This window comes from Alexandromys fortis, unplaced genomic scaffold (assembly GCF_014885135.2).
Source record: "Alexandromys fortis isolate MF-2015 unplaced genomic scaffold, M_Fortis_MF-2015_v1.1 scaffold_25, whole genome shotgun sequence".
Lineage (NCBI taxonomy): Eukaryota > Metazoa > Chordata > Mammalia > Rodentia > Cricetidae > Alexandromys > Alexandromys fortis.
Genome location: NW_026067904.1, coordinates 14,927,756 through 14,945,703, shown reverse-complemented (window position 1 = coordinate 14,945,703; position 17,948 = coordinate 14,927,756). Strand labels below are relative to the sequence as shown.

At 43.6% G+C, this 17,948-nt stretch overlaps 1 protein-coding gene across 2 annotated transcripts in view; it reads right to left on the bottom strand.

Annotated features, from left to right (window-relative positions):
• Nucleotides 1–17,469, bottom strand: part of Dsc2 (desmocollin 2) — a 33,323-nt gene extending 15,854 nt beyond the window's left edge. Inside the window, exons 1-7 of one of the 2 annotated variants that reach the window (XM_050135011.1) lie at nucleotides 17,106–17,469; nucleotides 8,745–8,829; nucleotides 7,529–7,728; nucleotides 5,881–6,000; nucleotides 4,707–4,862; nucleotides 1,436–1,580; nucleotides 422–588 (exon numbers count right to left, since the gene is read on the bottom strand). In XM_050135011.1, coding sequence (XP_049990968.1) covers nucleotides 422–588; nucleotides 1,436–1,580; nucleotides 4,707–4,862; nucleotides 5,881–6,000; nucleotides 7,529–7,728; nucleotides 8,745–8,829; nucleotides 17,106–17,174 — 942 coding nt within the window. In that variant the 5' untranslated portion in view covers nucleotides 17,175–17,469. The remainder of the gene's footprint in view (nucleotides 1–421; nucleotides 589–1,435; nucleotides 1,581–4,706; nucleotides 4,863–5,880; nucleotides 6,001–7,528; nucleotides 7,729–8,744; nucleotides 8,830–17,105) is intronic. The other variant, XM_050135010.1, reaches the window with a different exon arrangement.
• Between the last annotated feature and the right edge of the window lie 479 nt (nucleotides 17,470–17,948).

The following is a 17,948-nucleotide window of genomic DNA, read 5'->3' as shown; positions in this document are numbered from 1 at the left end:
CCAGAAGTGTTTCCGACGTTTATAGATTTTAGAACACTTGAATCCACATAGGATATCTCGGTGTCAGACCCACAAATAGACACGAGATTGTTGTGTTTTCTAATCATGCCTGACACGCAAAGCTCAAAGGGAATTTTACGCCATATTTTTAGCATGCCTGTGTTTTAGCTGCAATCTGTCCATGAGAGGTTGGTTGTTGAACTGTCTATCTGTGACATCAAATCATTGCTCAAAACAGTTCATGTTTTGGGGTATTTCCACTTTGAGATATTTCTGACTAGAGATAACATATGTGTGCTCTTAAATCACCAGATCTACCCGCTAACCCTTGTCACCACCCTGCCCAACTGAGACAGTGCGCTCGGAAGAGCCACACTAATGCAGCTGTTCTAATCCAGCTGTTCCGACTGGCACTTGTTACCTCTCTGTCCAGCTGAGACGATGTGGTCGTGATCACACCCGTAGTGGGATGCATGGTAAACAAAGTGGGTGGTGACGGCGACTGCTCCAGGATGGAGTACTTCAGCCTCGTGTGCATCGTATCAGGCTCGTCGCTGTCGGTCGCACAGACCTCCCCCACGACAGAGCCTGTGGAGGAAAAGCTGCCGTTGACTTTCCAAATCCTTAAGTGCTCCGTGTCTCTTATTTCGCTCTTTTCTGCCTAGCTCAGAACCCTTCCGAAGCACCTTATTACAGACCAGGATCACCGCTTTTAGAAGTTAATTGCTATCTACATACAATAACACTTCCTTGTAAATACGTTCACGTTCTATTTTTGGAAATGATGATCCCAGTACTTATTTTCACTGTATTTTGGTGTGGGCTCCTATAAATGACTACACTGTCCCTCTGTGACTTCTGAATTTCTACTGAGATTTTCTAATTATTCTTAATCTCTTTTGCCATTTGCAGGCCTGCACTTGAATTAGGCAGTTCTCTCTAAAAATCAGTTCAGTCAAGTCTTTCTAGGGTAAAACCCAAAACTTGAGCCTGACATCTCACCAATGCAGGCCTGAGGATAACAAGAGTGGGAAATTCTGTGTGTTGTTTTCAGTGACTCTTGATCATGCCCAGAATCCTATTTACTCATTAGAAGTTCAGTAGACAGGTGTCCAGGTGCTGCATGATGTCATTTATAGACTCCTTAGAAACATTTCATTGCCCACTCATAGAAATGAAAAGTCATTTATTCCTTGAGGCAACGGGATACACGTAGTTGGTTTGATAATCTAGTCTACAGACAACCCATTTACCGGATGAGAAACTAAGAAATTGAAGCTTTCCAAATGAGGAAATTAGTGAAGGAGAAGAAACTTTCTCCCAGGACCCATCTTCTTGCCACCAGTGCGGAGGTCTTTCCTGTGGCCACAGAGACTCTCAGTTTATAAACTAAAGTCTATCCAAGCCGCCCTGGATCCTTGGTGTAGGAACTCACCAACTGCACTGTTTTCCAAAACTGTGAAACTGTATGTTGTCTTTGTAAAAATCGGGTGGTTGTCGTTCTCATCCTCTATCTTAATGATGAGGGTCAGCGGGTACTCAGGCGTATACCCATCTGGAGTTGTTGCAAAGGCCGTCAGCTGTCAACAGAGGAAAATCGGGAAAAAGGGAAGTTGTTGTGGAATAATCTTTTGGTTCACTATGAAGATGTGTCTTTGCCAAGGTGCCTTCTGATTGGTTTAATAAAGAGTAGAATAGTCAATAGCGAGACAGGAAAAGATTATGTAGGGCTTTGGGGGACAGAGAAGTCTGAGAGAAGAAGCAAAGGGAGCCATCAACATGACACAGAGGAAACAGGACATGCAGGAGGAGAGGCAAAAGCCGTGAGTCACATGGCTGCATGTAGACTGATAGAAATGGATTAAGTTATAAGTTAGTTAGAAACAAGCTTAAACTAAGACCAAGCTTTCATAATCAATAATAAGTCTCCATGTCATTTTTTTTTGTGAAGCTGTAACCCAAAGAAAATCATCTGTGAATCATCTACAGAAAATAACCATGTTTTGGAGCTGGGAATAGATTTCAGGGCCTCACACAGGTCAAACATGCTTTCCCCAGTGAGTTACACCCTCAACAATGCCTCAAATGACGCTTTCATCTGCAGACTACTGAGGCTTGGAGCACTTGCCTTCCACTGTTATTACTTCAGGATGCAGCCATGTCGGTGAGGTGGAAAGAGACCCGGATTTCCTGTGTTAGTAGAATATGTTTACATTGATCTACTCTACGAATGTGCTTAGTTTTCATTCCTCAGCACTGCTGCACGTCATCCATAAGTATAATATTTGTTATTATTTACCAAAAATGTTGATTTCTTTTTCTGTCTGACCATTTTAGACACATAGACTTTAAGTACAACTTTTAGATATTTATTAATTTACACTACAAAGTTTGGACACAATTAACTGAGATATTATTTTAATTTCTGTTAGTATTTTAGGTACCACCATGGTTATATGTACAAATAACATTTTCCCCAAATGTTTCTATTTGAAAAGCAGGAATTAGGAAGAGAACACATGTGTGGCTACAGATACTGTATGAAGGGTACTAGCAGGCCTGAGCATGACAAACACAGGTCCAAACATGGCATACACAGTGCCAACATGTCTTGCTCTCTTCCTACTTTCTCTTCTTTGCTAAAAACTATTAGGCTACATTCTTAAAGCTAGCCGTCAAAGTCCATTTCCTTATTTGATCACTGACTCATTCCTGAGACAGAACAGTCAGAATTTATTATCTGGCTAACCTGTCCAATCAGGATTTACCAATCACCCTAGCACAGACTCCCCCTTCTTCTTAACACCCACTCTTGCAAAAACCACCTGCTTGCTGTTCGCTGCTGCTGCTTGGCTATCTGCCTCTGCCCAATCCAGAGTCCGCCACCGCCTCCCATGCTTGGCCCTCAGGAGTAATAAATCTCTTTTGTGCTGAGAATATGGGGTCTGGGTATGTCCTGGGTGGACTCGGGGGCACCACCCTCCCATACAATCTATTCCTTATAATTTTATAATGTATATTCCAGATCTAACCATTATATAACAACTGTTGTAGACACAGCAGAACATTATGAAAGCCACACAGTAGCAATCCCCAACTTAAACACAAAACTCATAGTTTGTGTGTCTATACAGTTAGTTTGCTTTCCTCGTGAATAAAGAATGACTCATCCAAAATTGTATAAATAACGAAAAATCAGATAAGTAAGGTGAGCAGGTCCTGCTTGGAAATCAAGCCAGCATGAGGTCAGGTTTTTAGAGGAAAACACAGATTCCTGTTGGAATACATTGCTAACTGGTTAGAGGTCGCAGTCTGCCACAGCCTGGCCGCTTTCTCTAAGCTCAGCAATATGGAAACTCCCTCCCTCCCTCCACAGAAAGGTTTCCGGCTCTCTATCTGCCCTTATCTGGAATGTCCCTGGGCCTGGAGGACTGACTTTTTCTAAAAGCTGTCTCTAAACCAGCTGCTTATCTCTAAACTAGATGGGAGCTCATCTTTATTCTGACCCTTGGCACAGATTCCTGCTCAAGGCTTCTGTTAAGGAGCTCTGCTATAGGACCCTACTGCCACACACTAAGCCTTATGATAGGAGCTTGCCACTTAATGCAAATTAGGGCTTGTCTCCAGGTTCTCTAATCATACACACACACACACACACACACACACACACACACACACACACACACAGAGTCTGGAACAAAGTTGAGCTGATTCACCAAAATCTGTCTCCCAGAGGGCTATCTCCCTTAGTGCTCATGGGCCACATACAAAGGTTTGTTGTCCCTTCTGCCTCTTTTCCCTCCGGACCTGGTGACCAACAGGCCCAGAGGGAAAGATGACCCCGCAGGGGAAATCCATGAAACATCTGAAAGACTGACTGAGCTTTATTAGGGGCTGCCCAGCCCTCCTGGTCTCCCTGTAATAACCTCTCCCACTGCAAAGCACTGAGGTTAAGCCAGCTGCTGAGATTCTGCTCAGCTCCTGCATCATCCCCACTCCACAAAGAGCTTCTCTAACAGACAAATGAGCAGACAAAGTTTGCTCCATTGGAAAATAGGAAAAACAGGGGAAAAAAAATCATAAAACCAGGAATAACCTAACAGAACTGAATTTTATTTATTCCATTGAATATTTGTTTGTTTTAAGTCAATTCTGTCATTGACTGTAGCCAGAACACCAGTAAAAACCTCAGGGAATAAAAGAAAAGTAGATAAATTAAGAGTGAAAGACACAGTGGCCAAGGGTAATAACTGCTGTGATGGCTGGGTTAATGTCAACTTGACACAGTAGAGTCCTCTGGAAGGAGGGAAACCCAGTTTGAGAAAGTGCCTCCTTAAGATCGGGTTGTGGGCAAGCTTTTGAGCATTTTCTTAAATAATGATTGATGGTGGGGAACCCAGCCCATTGTAGGTAGAGCAATCTTGGTGGGATAGTGTCCTGGGTTCTATAAGAAAACAAACTGAGCAAGCCAAGATGAGCAAGCCAGTAAGCAGCACCCTCCATGGTCTCTGCATCATCTCCTGCCTCCAGGTTCTTGTCCTGTTTGAGCTCCTGTCCTGACTTCCTTCCATGATGGAATATCGTGTGGAAACAGACACCAGATAAACCCTTTCCCTCCCAGCTTGTTTGGTCACAGTGTTTCATCACAGCAGTAGAAACCCAAACTACGACAACTGCTAATACAACACTTGATTTTTAGACCTTACCTCAAAGGACTCATACTGCTCACGATCCACGGGACCAGTGCAATACAGGTTTCCCGTATCTCTTTCCACATAAAATAAGTTTAGAGGTTCTCTATCAACTCCTGGGCCTCTGATGGAATAGTATATGGTGTAGTTTTGAGCTGTATCAGATTGGATCTAGAGAGAAGAAATTACAAGCATGAGACATATCTTTATTTCAACAGAATATGCACGGGTATTTTATGCTATCACACTGCCAGTTACTAGAATAACAATAGTACCCGGTCTTATTCAGTGTTAGAAAAATGCAGCAATAGAATAAGGAATTATGACTGAAATTTTTCAAAAAACAAGACACTTGCAAAATCTGCTAGAAGAATCTTATCTTCTAAATCAAGGACTATTGTGAGAGCTGAATGTTATACACATGAACCAAATGCTTGAGGTTTCTCTGCTTTAGAAAATGCAGCAATACGAGCGTGAACGATTATCGGCGGCCACTCTAGTTAAGTCCTGAGATTAAACTGTATTTGGCAAAGCATTTTAAAAACTGGTTTCACCAGATATGGTGGCCTATGCCTGTCATTCCAGCACAGGGAGAGTAGAGATGGGAGAACTGAAGGTAAGGTCAGCTTGACGTCTAAGTGGATAAGACAAATTCCAAAGACAAACATCACATTTTTCCTTGTTTATAAATCTAGACTGTATATATTTGCATGTGTGTATATATATAAATGCATATGTATTTGTGTGCACGCACACACACGCATTCTTATCTTAACTCAATTTTAATCTTTATTGAGGCATACATTTTTGGATTTTATAGACTGTGACCCACCTCTGTGATACCCTGTTGACTGATAAAAAATTAAAGAAACACGTTTTAGATTGCTTGATGATGAGCTTTACAGTTCTTTTAGACTGCTTTTGCATGACTAAACCTGAAAACTGTGTACATGACTGACTGTTAAGAATTACTTACACATATATCTTGAAACATGATACTTAAACTTTCCATTCAGCTGGTCACATGCAACTATTTTACATCTTTTTAATTAGTAAGGATTCAACAAAGGTCTTGAGCATGACAGGCAAGCATTCTGAGATCCAGCCCTCACACAATTATTTTTAAATAGCTATTAATTATTTTTTTAAAATGGAAATGACGAATTTTAGCAGCCAAAGTGAACTATACCTGTTGAAGGAAAAGTGGGAAGGGACCCAAGGAATTCTCCATCATGGAACAGGGGATAGGCGCCCATCTTCTTTTGGAACGACTGAGAACTTTCTCGGCATGCAGTCTTTTATTTAGTACCTTGATTTAGAAAACAAGAAAGATAAACCTTAATTGTTAAAGTCCATAACGACTTCATCCCCAGACATTAGAGCTGAGGTGATATAGTTGTCTCTTCTCATGAAGGTTGGGTAGAAGGTATAAAGCCATGGTAGTGCTTCAAAACCAACAAATCTTCAATCCTCAGGAAATAATAAGAATAATGGCAAAGAGTAAGACTGTTGTTGTTGCTGCTGTTATACCAGCCATCCTCTTAAAAACATACTTTGGTGGAAATATGGAAGGCAGAGAGATGGGCTAGAAGAAGAGATGCAACACTGGAAAGCAAATTCTTGCTGCCACATTGCCATGCAAAAATGCAAGAGGAAGGAGATGCAATGAGAATGACAGGGATGGATTCACTCCCATATGGAGCATAAGCAGAGTCCACTCACCAGCAACTAGCCAGAGCCAGGAGACCAACAGACATCTGTCAGAATGAAGAAATAAATATGGTGACAGAGCTCAGAGAGTTAAAATGAATAATGGCCAGGGACTGAGGAAAGGTTGTCTTGACCTTGGGTGTCACAGACAATAGGCACATAATGTGGTCCAAACCTTCTCCCTTGTTCTCAGTCTTCTAAGACTCCAGCCATGCTAATGATACAGGGCAGCAGGATGGTAACCGTGAGGCAGAGCAGGAAAGCTGCAGCTGTGTCCATGAGGCTGAGCCTCCTGATAGTCAGAAGCCCTTTGAGGTTAAGCACCTTGAAGGCACAGCTTGAGTTTTGTTCTTGGTATAATAGAAACTAAGGCACAACCGCATTCTGCCACGCAGGTCCCTAGCAAAGGGTCTGCATCCTCCATATCCAGACATCATCATGTTATTGCTTACATTGTAGCTTAACCCTCCCAGAACCCCGCCATACACTCTTTGTGTGGGCTTTCCTAGAGGATCATGGAAAGAAAACTCCTAAAAATATATGTGGTCCATCATAACTTGACCAAAAATGGATCACCTTTCCCCCAGAGTACGCCACCCGTCTCACAAATATTCATAAATCTTTAAGATCCAAATCACAGAATTCACTGGGCTGATGACTGCCGTGGGGCAGCCCAATCCATTTTCTCTTTGCGGTGTTTGTTTCCTTGCCTTGGGTTGTCTAAATAAACAACTGCTTAAACTACCTATGTCGTTGGGCTGAATTCATTTCTTCAAGAAGACAAGACCAAGAGAACCTGTTAACATTAATATGCACGAGGGAAAAGAATTTAATCAAGGTGTGGTAGTTTCCAAACTTGTTTTTGGAAAGTCATTCCAAAGATTGAAGTGTCATTTGTGTCTTATGTCAAGTTCTTAGGGTAGCGTATCCCAAATGAAAGCGGTGACAACTTGTAATGACATGTGTTGCATAACCAACCCTCCTTCACTCAACACTATTGAGCCACAGCTTTTGTTCTCCCCTCACCCAAACCACCCAATCTTCTCTGGTTCCACACCTTCCTTGGTGGCCTCAGTCAAGCCCAAAGAGCCCACGCCATTACATCTCCCGCATGTCGGCTCATTTACCTCTACTGGGCCCTCTAAGTGGACAGACAGCTCTCTTTCTTCTTGGCTGTCCGTGTTGAAAAGCCATATCGTAAAGCTTCTTTGGCCCGAGGACAAAGCAACAGAATTGGTTGTGTACACAGAACCATCTTCAAAGACTTGAAAATCAGGATCACTCAGATGAATTAGATTTGCCGATTTCAGGCAGTCCTTCAGGTTCACTGAGGAAATACACACAGCAGTAACTGAGCAGCATAGCGTTCAAAAGTATATACAGTATGCATGTTCAAGGGGAGCAAAACATGAAAAACACATTCACACCGGAATATTTAGTACTGTTACAATGATACATGAAACGCTATGGTTAAGATCCTCCCTAAACATCCATATTGTTTCTAATGCTTGTTTTGCACCTGTTTGAAGAGCTATCTCTTCTGAAATGGAGACATGAGGACTCTAGTATTTGAACATTTGATACAACACTAAAAATGGGTTTTCTTTCTTAACTAACATTAGCTGTTAGAGACTACATACTACCTGAATTAAAGTCAGCAGTTATTAAACTGAATACTACTGAGGTCTACACCAAGTGTAAAATAGTTAACCTACTGTGGGCCACATTGGGTTGATTTCTTTTTTCCTTATACACCTAAGTTCTATAACGAAATGAGAGGCCAGTAAGATGTCAGGAGGTAAATCTCTTGCCCTCTGTGTGTGTTTTTGTGTATGTGCACACATGCACAGACACACTTATTTCATAAGTTACATAAGTAAGGAACTGATTGGTGTAAAGAAGTGCATGGGGCTACAGATGCAGCTCAGGGTAGGCTGTTTGCCCAGCATGTGCATTGGCTTGGGATTGAGGGCCAACACACCTAAACAGAAAGTGGAAGCAAAATGAAGTAAGACGTCGAACTTTTAATGATGAAAATCCAAGAACAAACTCAAGAAATAACTTCAATATTGTTCTTCAAATGCTTAGAAACATATTTAGCATATACAATATCCCCCATGTGATATAAATATCAAAAAATACGTTGTGATTTGAACTTAATCTTCTTATCTTCTTTGGGTAATCCCATTCTTAAATAAAAATATGATATAACATGTATTAGAAATGACTGCACTGTTCGCTTTGAACTACTGATGATGAATCTCTCGTGGTCCTAACCGTCACAGTAACTTTTCACAAAGCGTACCACACTAGGAATTATCACACACTGCAGCTGCTCTTTACCTCGGCCAACAAATTTCTCAGCAGGTAGTTTAGAGGGAACCCGAAGGATCACTTCTTTACAGGCGTCACAGGCAAGTGCAAGGATCTAGAACAAACAAATCAGTGTCATACACTGATCACAAGATCTTTCCAGTGAATAGAGAGTTTACCTAAGTCTCAACTACATAGTAATATACACTTAATTACATAAAAGAAACATTAAATACTTAAGTATATGTATAGTTACACAAAATTTATTTGATTTAAAGTAACAAAATAAAATAAGAAATATGTACCAGGGTAAGAAACCTGAAATACGGGAAGGAGATGGGCCACAGGATAACAGGTCCCAGTGGCTCCCTTCTTTTACAAGGCACTTTATACTCAGGAAACCACATTCTTTCCTAGAACTGTTTTTACTTCATTTTGTAATATGAATTTACTAGCATCTTCACTGCCAGGGACAGCAGAGTGAGGATCCAGCACAGCATGTGAGAGACTGCACCAAACACACACGGGAAAGAGAAAAACTAGAACCGCCATCCCATCACACTTTTTCCATGAATGTTCAGCATCCGAGGAGCTGCAGAGACAAAGCAAAAGTCTGCTGAACCAGACCTAGACACCATTGCTGGAAGGCACTGTGACTGCATGGGAGGGGCGGGCTATATCAGCTCACGCAAGCATGGGGCCTTATTTGAAAGGCACAGCTTCTCACAGTTAGAAAACACTTGACTTCAAATATTTTAAATGATTTAGTGGTCAACCATGAGCATTGGTCATACATTTGAAAACCCAAATTTTATTATGTTGTGAACTTTTTCTGTGGATGCTTCTGAAAGCATTTTCTTCAGCTCATCAAATGACTGGCCAAAAGCAAGGAAACCAACCAGCACCTGTGCCAAGTATGAAGTCCTTTAGTATGAACTAAAATCAGCTACACGTTTTCTTTTCCAGTCTATCTTAAAGCACCTGTAATTATTCAATTTAAACCATATAGGAGGGATCTAATAAGGAAAAGATCACATTTTAATTATAAAATTGAAATCCCTCCCCCAAAAAAGACTTTTAATTGAACGTAAAAGAATTTTCATAGACTGCATAGCCAAGGGAGCAGGGGAACAGTCAGCTGTTTTAAGTTTCGGGGCTCAAGGAGACTGACAAAGAATATCTCATTCACTTAGCCAACACTTATCCATTCAACCAACACTCGGAGTAAGGAGGTGCCAAGCTGAGTCACAAGCTCCAACAGTGAGCAAAGCAAAGACCTTGCCCTCAACAGACCACGTTCCAATGTGCGAATGAGCAAACAGACAAGTGCACAAATGTCACATCCCACCAAGACAGATAACAGTTATGGGAGAAATAAAGCCGAGGAAGATGATAGAGAAGGCTGGAGGATAGATAAACTGGCGGGGAAAACAGTTCCATACTTAAAGAACAGTCTGGAACGTATTGCTTAGGATCTATAATGTCATGATGAGAAATGCAGGTTTTGTTCAGAGCGCAAAGGAAAGCAACAACGCATGGAGCTGCAGAGTGGCCTTATCTGGTGTTCACAGGCAGTCGATCAACATGGCACAAGACAGCAGAGACATGGGAACTGGAGCCAGGATAGCCACTGCTATGGTATAGCCACCAAGACTGCGGACACATGTGGACAGGAGATAGCAGCTGCAGTGGTGTAGCAGTGTTCTCAGGCAGGGCCATGGTACTTGCACTAAGTCTTAGTGGTAGAGGTGTTGAATGGCCCAATTCAGACAAGCGCCTTTGGAAACTATGTTGCTGACATTCACCCATTCATATATCCATACAACAAATTTCAAGGAATGTATACTATATAGTGGACACCTAGTAGCAACATGACAGGAATGAAAACTAAAGCCCAGCATAGACATATTTGTAAGCTCAATAGGGTACAGAAGTGGCATGGCAGGGAAGTACGGGCTGACCTAGGGGCAGAGGAGAGCAGGGAAAGCCAGCTCACCTAGATGAGGTCGGCTGAGGAGTGGCCATGAGGCAGTCATGATGGAAGAAGGCAAGGTTGAAACTGTAAGTGCACTGAACGACAGATGACAGAAACCGCGATAGAAATCCATCGCACGGTGCCTCTCAGACCCTTCCACAGTGGTCGCCCAGGACCATCAGAAAGCACAGATATTGGGGCTGGAGAGAGGGCTCAGTGGTTAAGAGCATAGATTGCTCTTCTAGAGGACCCGAGTTCAGTTCCCAAAACTACATGGCAGCTCACAACTGTCTGTAACTCTAGTTGCAAAAATCTGACACCTTCAAACCAATTCACAAAAAATAAAGCTAAGTAATAAACTACATATATATATATATATATATATATATATATGAAAACATGGGTATTTACATTGTGATTCATCACAGTAGCAAAATTACAGTTATGAAGTAGCAGAGAAAATAATTTTATAGTTGGAGTCACCACAGCATGAAGAACTGTATTAAAGTCACCGCACTGGGGAAGCTGAGAGCCAGTGCTATAGTGACTGATGTGTACACCACAAGGAGAAAACAGTTCTAATGCCTCTGAAGAGGAAGTGGGGAGCACTTTCTGAATAAAGTCAATGGTCATGTGCACTTTCTTTTACACATTATAAGGGCTGCTACGGCTGAAAAATAAGCTGGGACCCAAAAGCCTGTTTTCTGGATGCTACATCCACTCACTAGGAGGCAACTAGATAGTGTGACTGTGACTTAATCAGTGGCTGTAAATGAATGCTTCATTTGATGGTACTGTTAAGAGGTGGTGGGAAGCTTGTACTGGCTCCTAATTCATGTAAGGAGGGAAGTCTAGATGATGGAGCCTGTCCTGCCTCCATCCTCTTTTCCCTTTTGCTTACTGTTTGCCGTGAGATGAATAGCTTCCCTCCACTATGACTTTCACCCATGGTGCTTCTGCCTTGCATGAGCCCAAAAGCAACGGCATCAGTTAACCACAGACAAAAGCTTTTAAAATTCTAAGTCCTCTTCTCTCCTTTAACATCTTTTTCTCTGGTATTTCTCAAAGCACTGAAAAAAAAAACTGACCAATAAAAAAGCAAAGATTTGTCTCCAGTAAATCTATTGTCTAAGTAGCTTTTATAATGGAGTATGGTATGTCTGAACATTGTGGAAAAATAAATCAGGGCAAAGAACTTTTATTTCAATAGAGACATGTAAGAAAACTTGGAGAATGTCATGAGAAAACTAACTAGCAACGATGAGTAACATCATTTTGAAACATCCTACAGATGAGAGAACTAACAAAAGCAGCAAGGAATCGAAGGTCATGGTCTGTGCATATAACTGAAACACAGACAGCAGGGAAGAAGAACCAGAATAACTTCTGACCTGCCAAGACTGGCTCTGCCTTGTTGGCCTCGATAGAAATGGAGGGAAATGAAAGGCAGGATACACCTATAACATCCAGGGAGCTACTCTCCATTATACCGTTAGTATGAGACAGAGCCACGGTTAATCCAGTCTTTGCATGGGTTTGGGATCCACGTTCAAATGCATGGCCTGTGTACAAAATCTGTGGTATATTATAAGCACAGGGCCAGAGGGAAAGCTCTGGAAGCAGTGATGGTTCCTCTCCTTGGACTTAGTGCAAACAGAGCTGATTGTGTCTATGAAGACACTTCCATTGTGGTGACACCCTCCCAAGGGCAGGGGTGCAGGACTGAGTAATAGGGAGGAAGCAAGCTGAGCGCCAACACCCATGCTCTCTACTTCCTGACTGCCCCTTACCTGGGACCAGATGCCTCACTTTTCTGCAACGACTTTCCCACCAAGGGAGACTGTGACCTCCAACTAGAGCCAAAATAAACTCTTCCCTTTCCAGCTGCTTCTAGTCAGGTATTTGTTCACGGCCACCAGAAAAGTAGATGACATCATCACGAAACTCAGAAACATAATAAGTTTTCTAAGGTCAGCATATGGGCTTCACGACACACGGAAGAGATCTTAAACAAAAGAGCCAGGGCTTGCAGAGAGGGGGAAATATCGCTATTTGCATTTGCTTTGACTTTACCTACAACACTCAAGCAAACCAATCAACAAACTGCCATGAGAAGCCGCTATTAAAATATGGTTATCGCTACTCTTCCTGTCCATAAATGAAACCAGTCATATAGTATTTTTAAAAAGGCAGTGAAATGTGTGGAAATGCCAGCGAGTAAATTCAGTAAGACACCTACAAGGCTGAGTGGCAAGACCACATTGTCTACTTCCTGATTGGGACTGCCAAATGCCTTCTTCTCATCCTTCCATGACTTCGCCATGAAAGACTCGCCTGTTTCAGAAAAACCTAAACACACTTATGCATAACCAATAAGTGGATTTACACAGAAAGAAACGTAGATCTAGTCTGCAGTAAGAAAAATCAGCAAGAAAAAGGCGTTTGGCAGTCCCAATCAGGAAACAGACAACGTGGTCTTGCCACTCAGCCTCATAGTTGTATTACTGAATTAATCCAAAATTAAATTATGACTTTATGGTTCCCATAAAATCTCAGCACTATTTCCTGAATCTAAACAATATAATTCAAAAGGTCATAGAAAAATATGAAAAAGAAGAGCAACCAAGGGATATGTAGATGTTAAAAGCATACAAAGTCCTATTAAATAAAACAGGACCCTCTATCAGTATGTGGATACAAGAGCATCAGTTACATGGTTTACAAAGGACAAACGCCAAGCCTGCCTGCGCTGCTCTATTCTCAGTCCACACAGGACATACACAATGTTTGTCACCAATAGCGTGTGAGTTCTCCATTCATCACGGTCTCGCCTACACAGTATGCGCTCAAACACCTTTAGGTGTGAAATGGCATTTCACTTTTCCTTATTTTTATACTTCATGTTTTAATGACTTTTTAATTTCTAGAATTTGTATTTTCCTTGTTCATACTAGAATTTTCCTTCACAACTTATAAGAACTTTTTAATGTATTACACTCGCCTTTAAAATATCTGTGTTAAGAGGCAAATATATGGTTGTTTGGTTTTGCTTGGTTTTATTTTTGCGTTTTTACTATGGAAATTCAGTTTGTTTTTATACCATTGCTTTTCTCAACTTGAAAAAAGTTGAAATCTGGGTCATAGGCTTTCTTAACTGCAAATTTGTAGGATTCATCATGTTTCTCCTGCAATGCACATGGTGTGTTCTTATGTTTCAATAGTTCATCTACTTGGAGTTTCCTGGGGTGCTCTGCATAAAGTGTGGGTTCAGTTTTACCATTTGCAAAACTTCAGCCTAGCTCCAGTACTCTCAAGGACAATCTCAGTCATTCTTATACTGATGCTATCCTTCAAGATGTGACATTGGTTCTCAGCCTTCCTAACGCTGTGACCATTTAATACAGCTTCGCAGGTTGTGGTGACCCCTCCCCCCAACCACAAAGTCGTTTTCATTGCTACTTTTAACTGTAATTTTGCTACTGTGGTGACTCATAATGTAAATATTTGGTGAATCAAAAATTCCCAATTGGCTTAGGGCTCACGACCCACAAATAGCTATCTGTCTAATCATATACAACCCATCCTGGGAGGACATCTCCAAAATCACAATCATTGGCTTTGTATTCAATTCTGTACTTTGTATACAATTCTGCTACTCCCGCCCATAAGGATGCCCGCTCATGTAGAACCGGTATACAGCCAGGTGTATCCACTGACATTATTAGCAAGAGCAGAAGCCAGCAACAGAAGCAATACCAATAAACAGTCCCATGCAATATCTTAGAGGATAAACTTATTGTGACAATGGAGGATTAAGAGGGGTAATGAGGAGACAAGCGTCTAGACTTTTCCATGAGAAGCAAAGTACACAGGAGATCTGTGCAATGAAATCTCTGACACCAAAGGAAAAACACTGTTTGGAAACATAAAAAAAACAGTATGCTGCAGAAATATAAATGCTTGTTGGAAGGTGATGTCTGAAACAGCAGTACTGATTTAGGATAATGCGATATTTTAAAGCATATAGTAGATGGAATGGCCTCTAGAACACACACACACACACTCCAGGAAACAGGACTTAGAACAAGGCCGCACAGAAATTAGTGTATACAAGCGAGAATAACAGGGGCCAAAAAGACAAAAGTAACAAACAGAAGGCAGTGGTCAGGGCACGAGGCACAGAAAGAGGAGGGTCCACTGCTGAACAGCTACACCGTTCCTGTCACAGAAGACACAAACGTCCAGATAGCTGCTGCACAGCACTGTGCCTGTGGCTAATTTTCTGTTACTGTGCACTCAAAACCCTGTCAAAGGGGAAGATCTCATGCTTACGTCTTTAAATCATACAGAGGAAAAAGGGAGGGTGGGGGCGTGGAGAAACTGGGTAAGAAGTCAGATTCTGAGGGTTAGAGTTTTTTCTGAGGTGATAACATGCAGAATTAGGAACCAGTCAGGCTAGGACTATGTGCGGGGTAAAACACGTCACTTGAACTAGTCACAGGAGATCCTAGATGGCTGTAGAGAACAAAGCATCATCGGGGCATTCAGGAAGAAAGCTCCAGTGGTTAAGACACTACCACTACTGGGTGGGGCAGAACTAAGAAGGGGAGAGAAGCTGACATGTGGAATGTCGAGGGATTACCTGAGTGTATGGGAAACAGGAGTTGTGGAAGAGCCACACCCCTTCCCCCAAGAGTGATTCCTCTTCAGTAGACCTCACACCTTCCCACGCCCTTGAGGCCGACAAGCCTGTTCATCCGCACCACACTGGAGTCTAGAACAACCTGAGGGGACTCCGGCTACACTTTCCTGCTAGGAAGCAAACTGCCAGTAATCTGAACCTCCCTGCCCCCACCCAGGCACCCATTCCTGGACTCTGAAGTTAAGAGAGGTCAAGGAGTGAGGATTCTATTTCCCCTCCTTCCGCCCAGCATTCACTGCTTTTAAAAGGGTCGGAGGCCTGTGCACCCAGGTGTGCGGTCTGCACTGGGCACTGCTATGTCACAAAGACTAAGGATGCTTCTCCTATCAAAGAATAAGGTCCTGCGGTATAAAAGGAGGTGGCAACTTCCCCCACTAGATACCAGCCAAAGTTCAGTCTTTGTCACCAGCAGCGTATTTTGTGACCATTGCTTGCCCTAGTCTGTTTCTTCGGCCATAAAATCTTGAGTGCAGGGTACCTGTCCCTACCTGTGCTTGTGAATAGTCCCTGGGAATTGAGATCAAAAGTTTAAAGTCCATTCACTCCTTGGAACTGACATTCTAACCAGTAACCAACCACATTTTCAATAACTAAAAACGCAGGAATCCTTTGTGAAAAGAGAGTCCAGGAGAAATGGAAGATGTCCTAACCTTTTGAAACCCCCGCCCTCAGCCGCCCCCCCCCCCCCACACACACACTTGGTTCCTTGGGTTCTGCCAGGCTTCCCTTCAGGGACAGCTTGAGCCTACACTGCACGGGTAAAAGAACACGATCAAGTTGTTCACCTAACACAATCAACATTTTCCTTGTCCATATAAAACTACAATCTGGGGCTCCCTAGACTCCCCAAGGGCCTATTGGGGGTGAATTCTGGGGTCTTTTGGCTCCAAGAGAGATCCAGTCCTGTCCAAATAAAGCCATTTCTTGGTTCCTCGATAGGGCTCGAGGTCCTGTTTTACTCTTAAAGGAGAATGAATCCTAGCAGAGCTGAGATAAGGAATCCAAACCCCTCCCAGGACAAGATCTCAGAGTCAGAAAGTTCTCTTCCCAGGATTATAAGGGATCAGTGGTCATCTCTGTTCCACCATCTCCTAATTTTGAGAGAAAGACCTCTCTCTCTCTCTCTCTGTCTCTCTCTCTGTCTCTCTCTCTCTGTCTCTCTCTCTCTCTGTCTCTCTCTCTCTGTCTCTCTCTCTGTCTCTCTCTCTCTCTCTCTCTCTCTCTCTCTCTCTCTCTCTCTCTCTCTCCTTCTCTTCTTCCACCTCTCATTTCGCTCTCAAATCCCAACCCTAGCACAGAACCCTCAAGAGCAACAAGTCCTTTTTTTTTTGACCCCAAGGACACCACACTGGCTTTCGGTTCTCGGCTCCTGGGCAGCTGCCTTGAGTCAGGATGGCCAGCACCCAGAGCTCCAGAACCGCGCTCCAGCTCCAGCACAACCTCGGCGCACCCCGCTCTGCCTAGGGAACCCCGGGGCCAGGGTTTTGGCTGGGCGTTCGCAACCCGCCCCCGTCTCCAGCCGCCGCGCGTGCCTATTACGGCTCACGGCCACACTCCCTCCCCTGCGGGACCTTGGCGCCCGCTGCTCAGCTTCCTGTTGCCCTCCCTCACCTCCAACAACTTCAGTTTAAGAGGTCGCGAGGCCTGGTGACCCCATCTGCGCCAGCCGCCCTGGCCCCGATGTCCCTTTCCCCGAACGGACCCCGGAGCTCACCGCTAGGGTCAGTAGGTACGGAAGGCCAAGGGCTGGGCTCCCGGAGCGCACAGGTCCTACAGACGCCATAGCCAGCCCAAAGGACAGGTCGCCGCCCCGCACCCGCTGCGTAGAGGTGGAGCGCGCACAGGCGCTTTTCTCGCGCTTGTCTGATGCTCCCGCCTCGGTCCCGAGGGGCTTTTCCTCTGGCCGAGGGTGGAGCTCCAGGCAAGTCCAAAAGACTCCTGTCGGCCACTCCTTGTTATTTTTCTTGTGTCTTCATGGCTTTAAAAACTCAACCGGTTGGAACTCCCTCTCACCGCCACCCTTTCACCTGTACTAGGTGTTTCTCACCAGCAGACGCCACCTATATGTCCCTTGTCACCACCACCCCCCCACCCCGCCCCGGTGACCGTCTGGTCTGGTAGGATTAGCAGCTGGCCCTGCCCAGCAGAAGCCCTGACTATACTAAGACTCACCGGAGAGCTCAGGCCGTGGCCCCGCCCAGTGCACTGCCCACAGCTGGTGGAGGTCCCTATCCTGGGGGTAACTCCCAGACCCACAACTCCCCTGCATCAACTGGCTGAAGTTACTCACAGCTGCCTGAGGCCAGCCTGATAAGAGATGGACTCAAGCGAGATTCTACTGTGTAAATCAAAGTCCCACAGACAGAAGGGTAAATACAGTTCCAATAGGAGTTCCATCCTAGAGGGTCTCAAGGTTCAGAAATTACACTGTTTGACAGTGACACGGGTTCTATAATTTAGGGAGAAAAAGGAAAGAAGGGAAGGTGAGGAGAAAAGACACAGAGAGGAGGGGGAGGGAGGGAGGGGAGAAGGGAGAGAGGGAGGGGAGAAGGGAGGG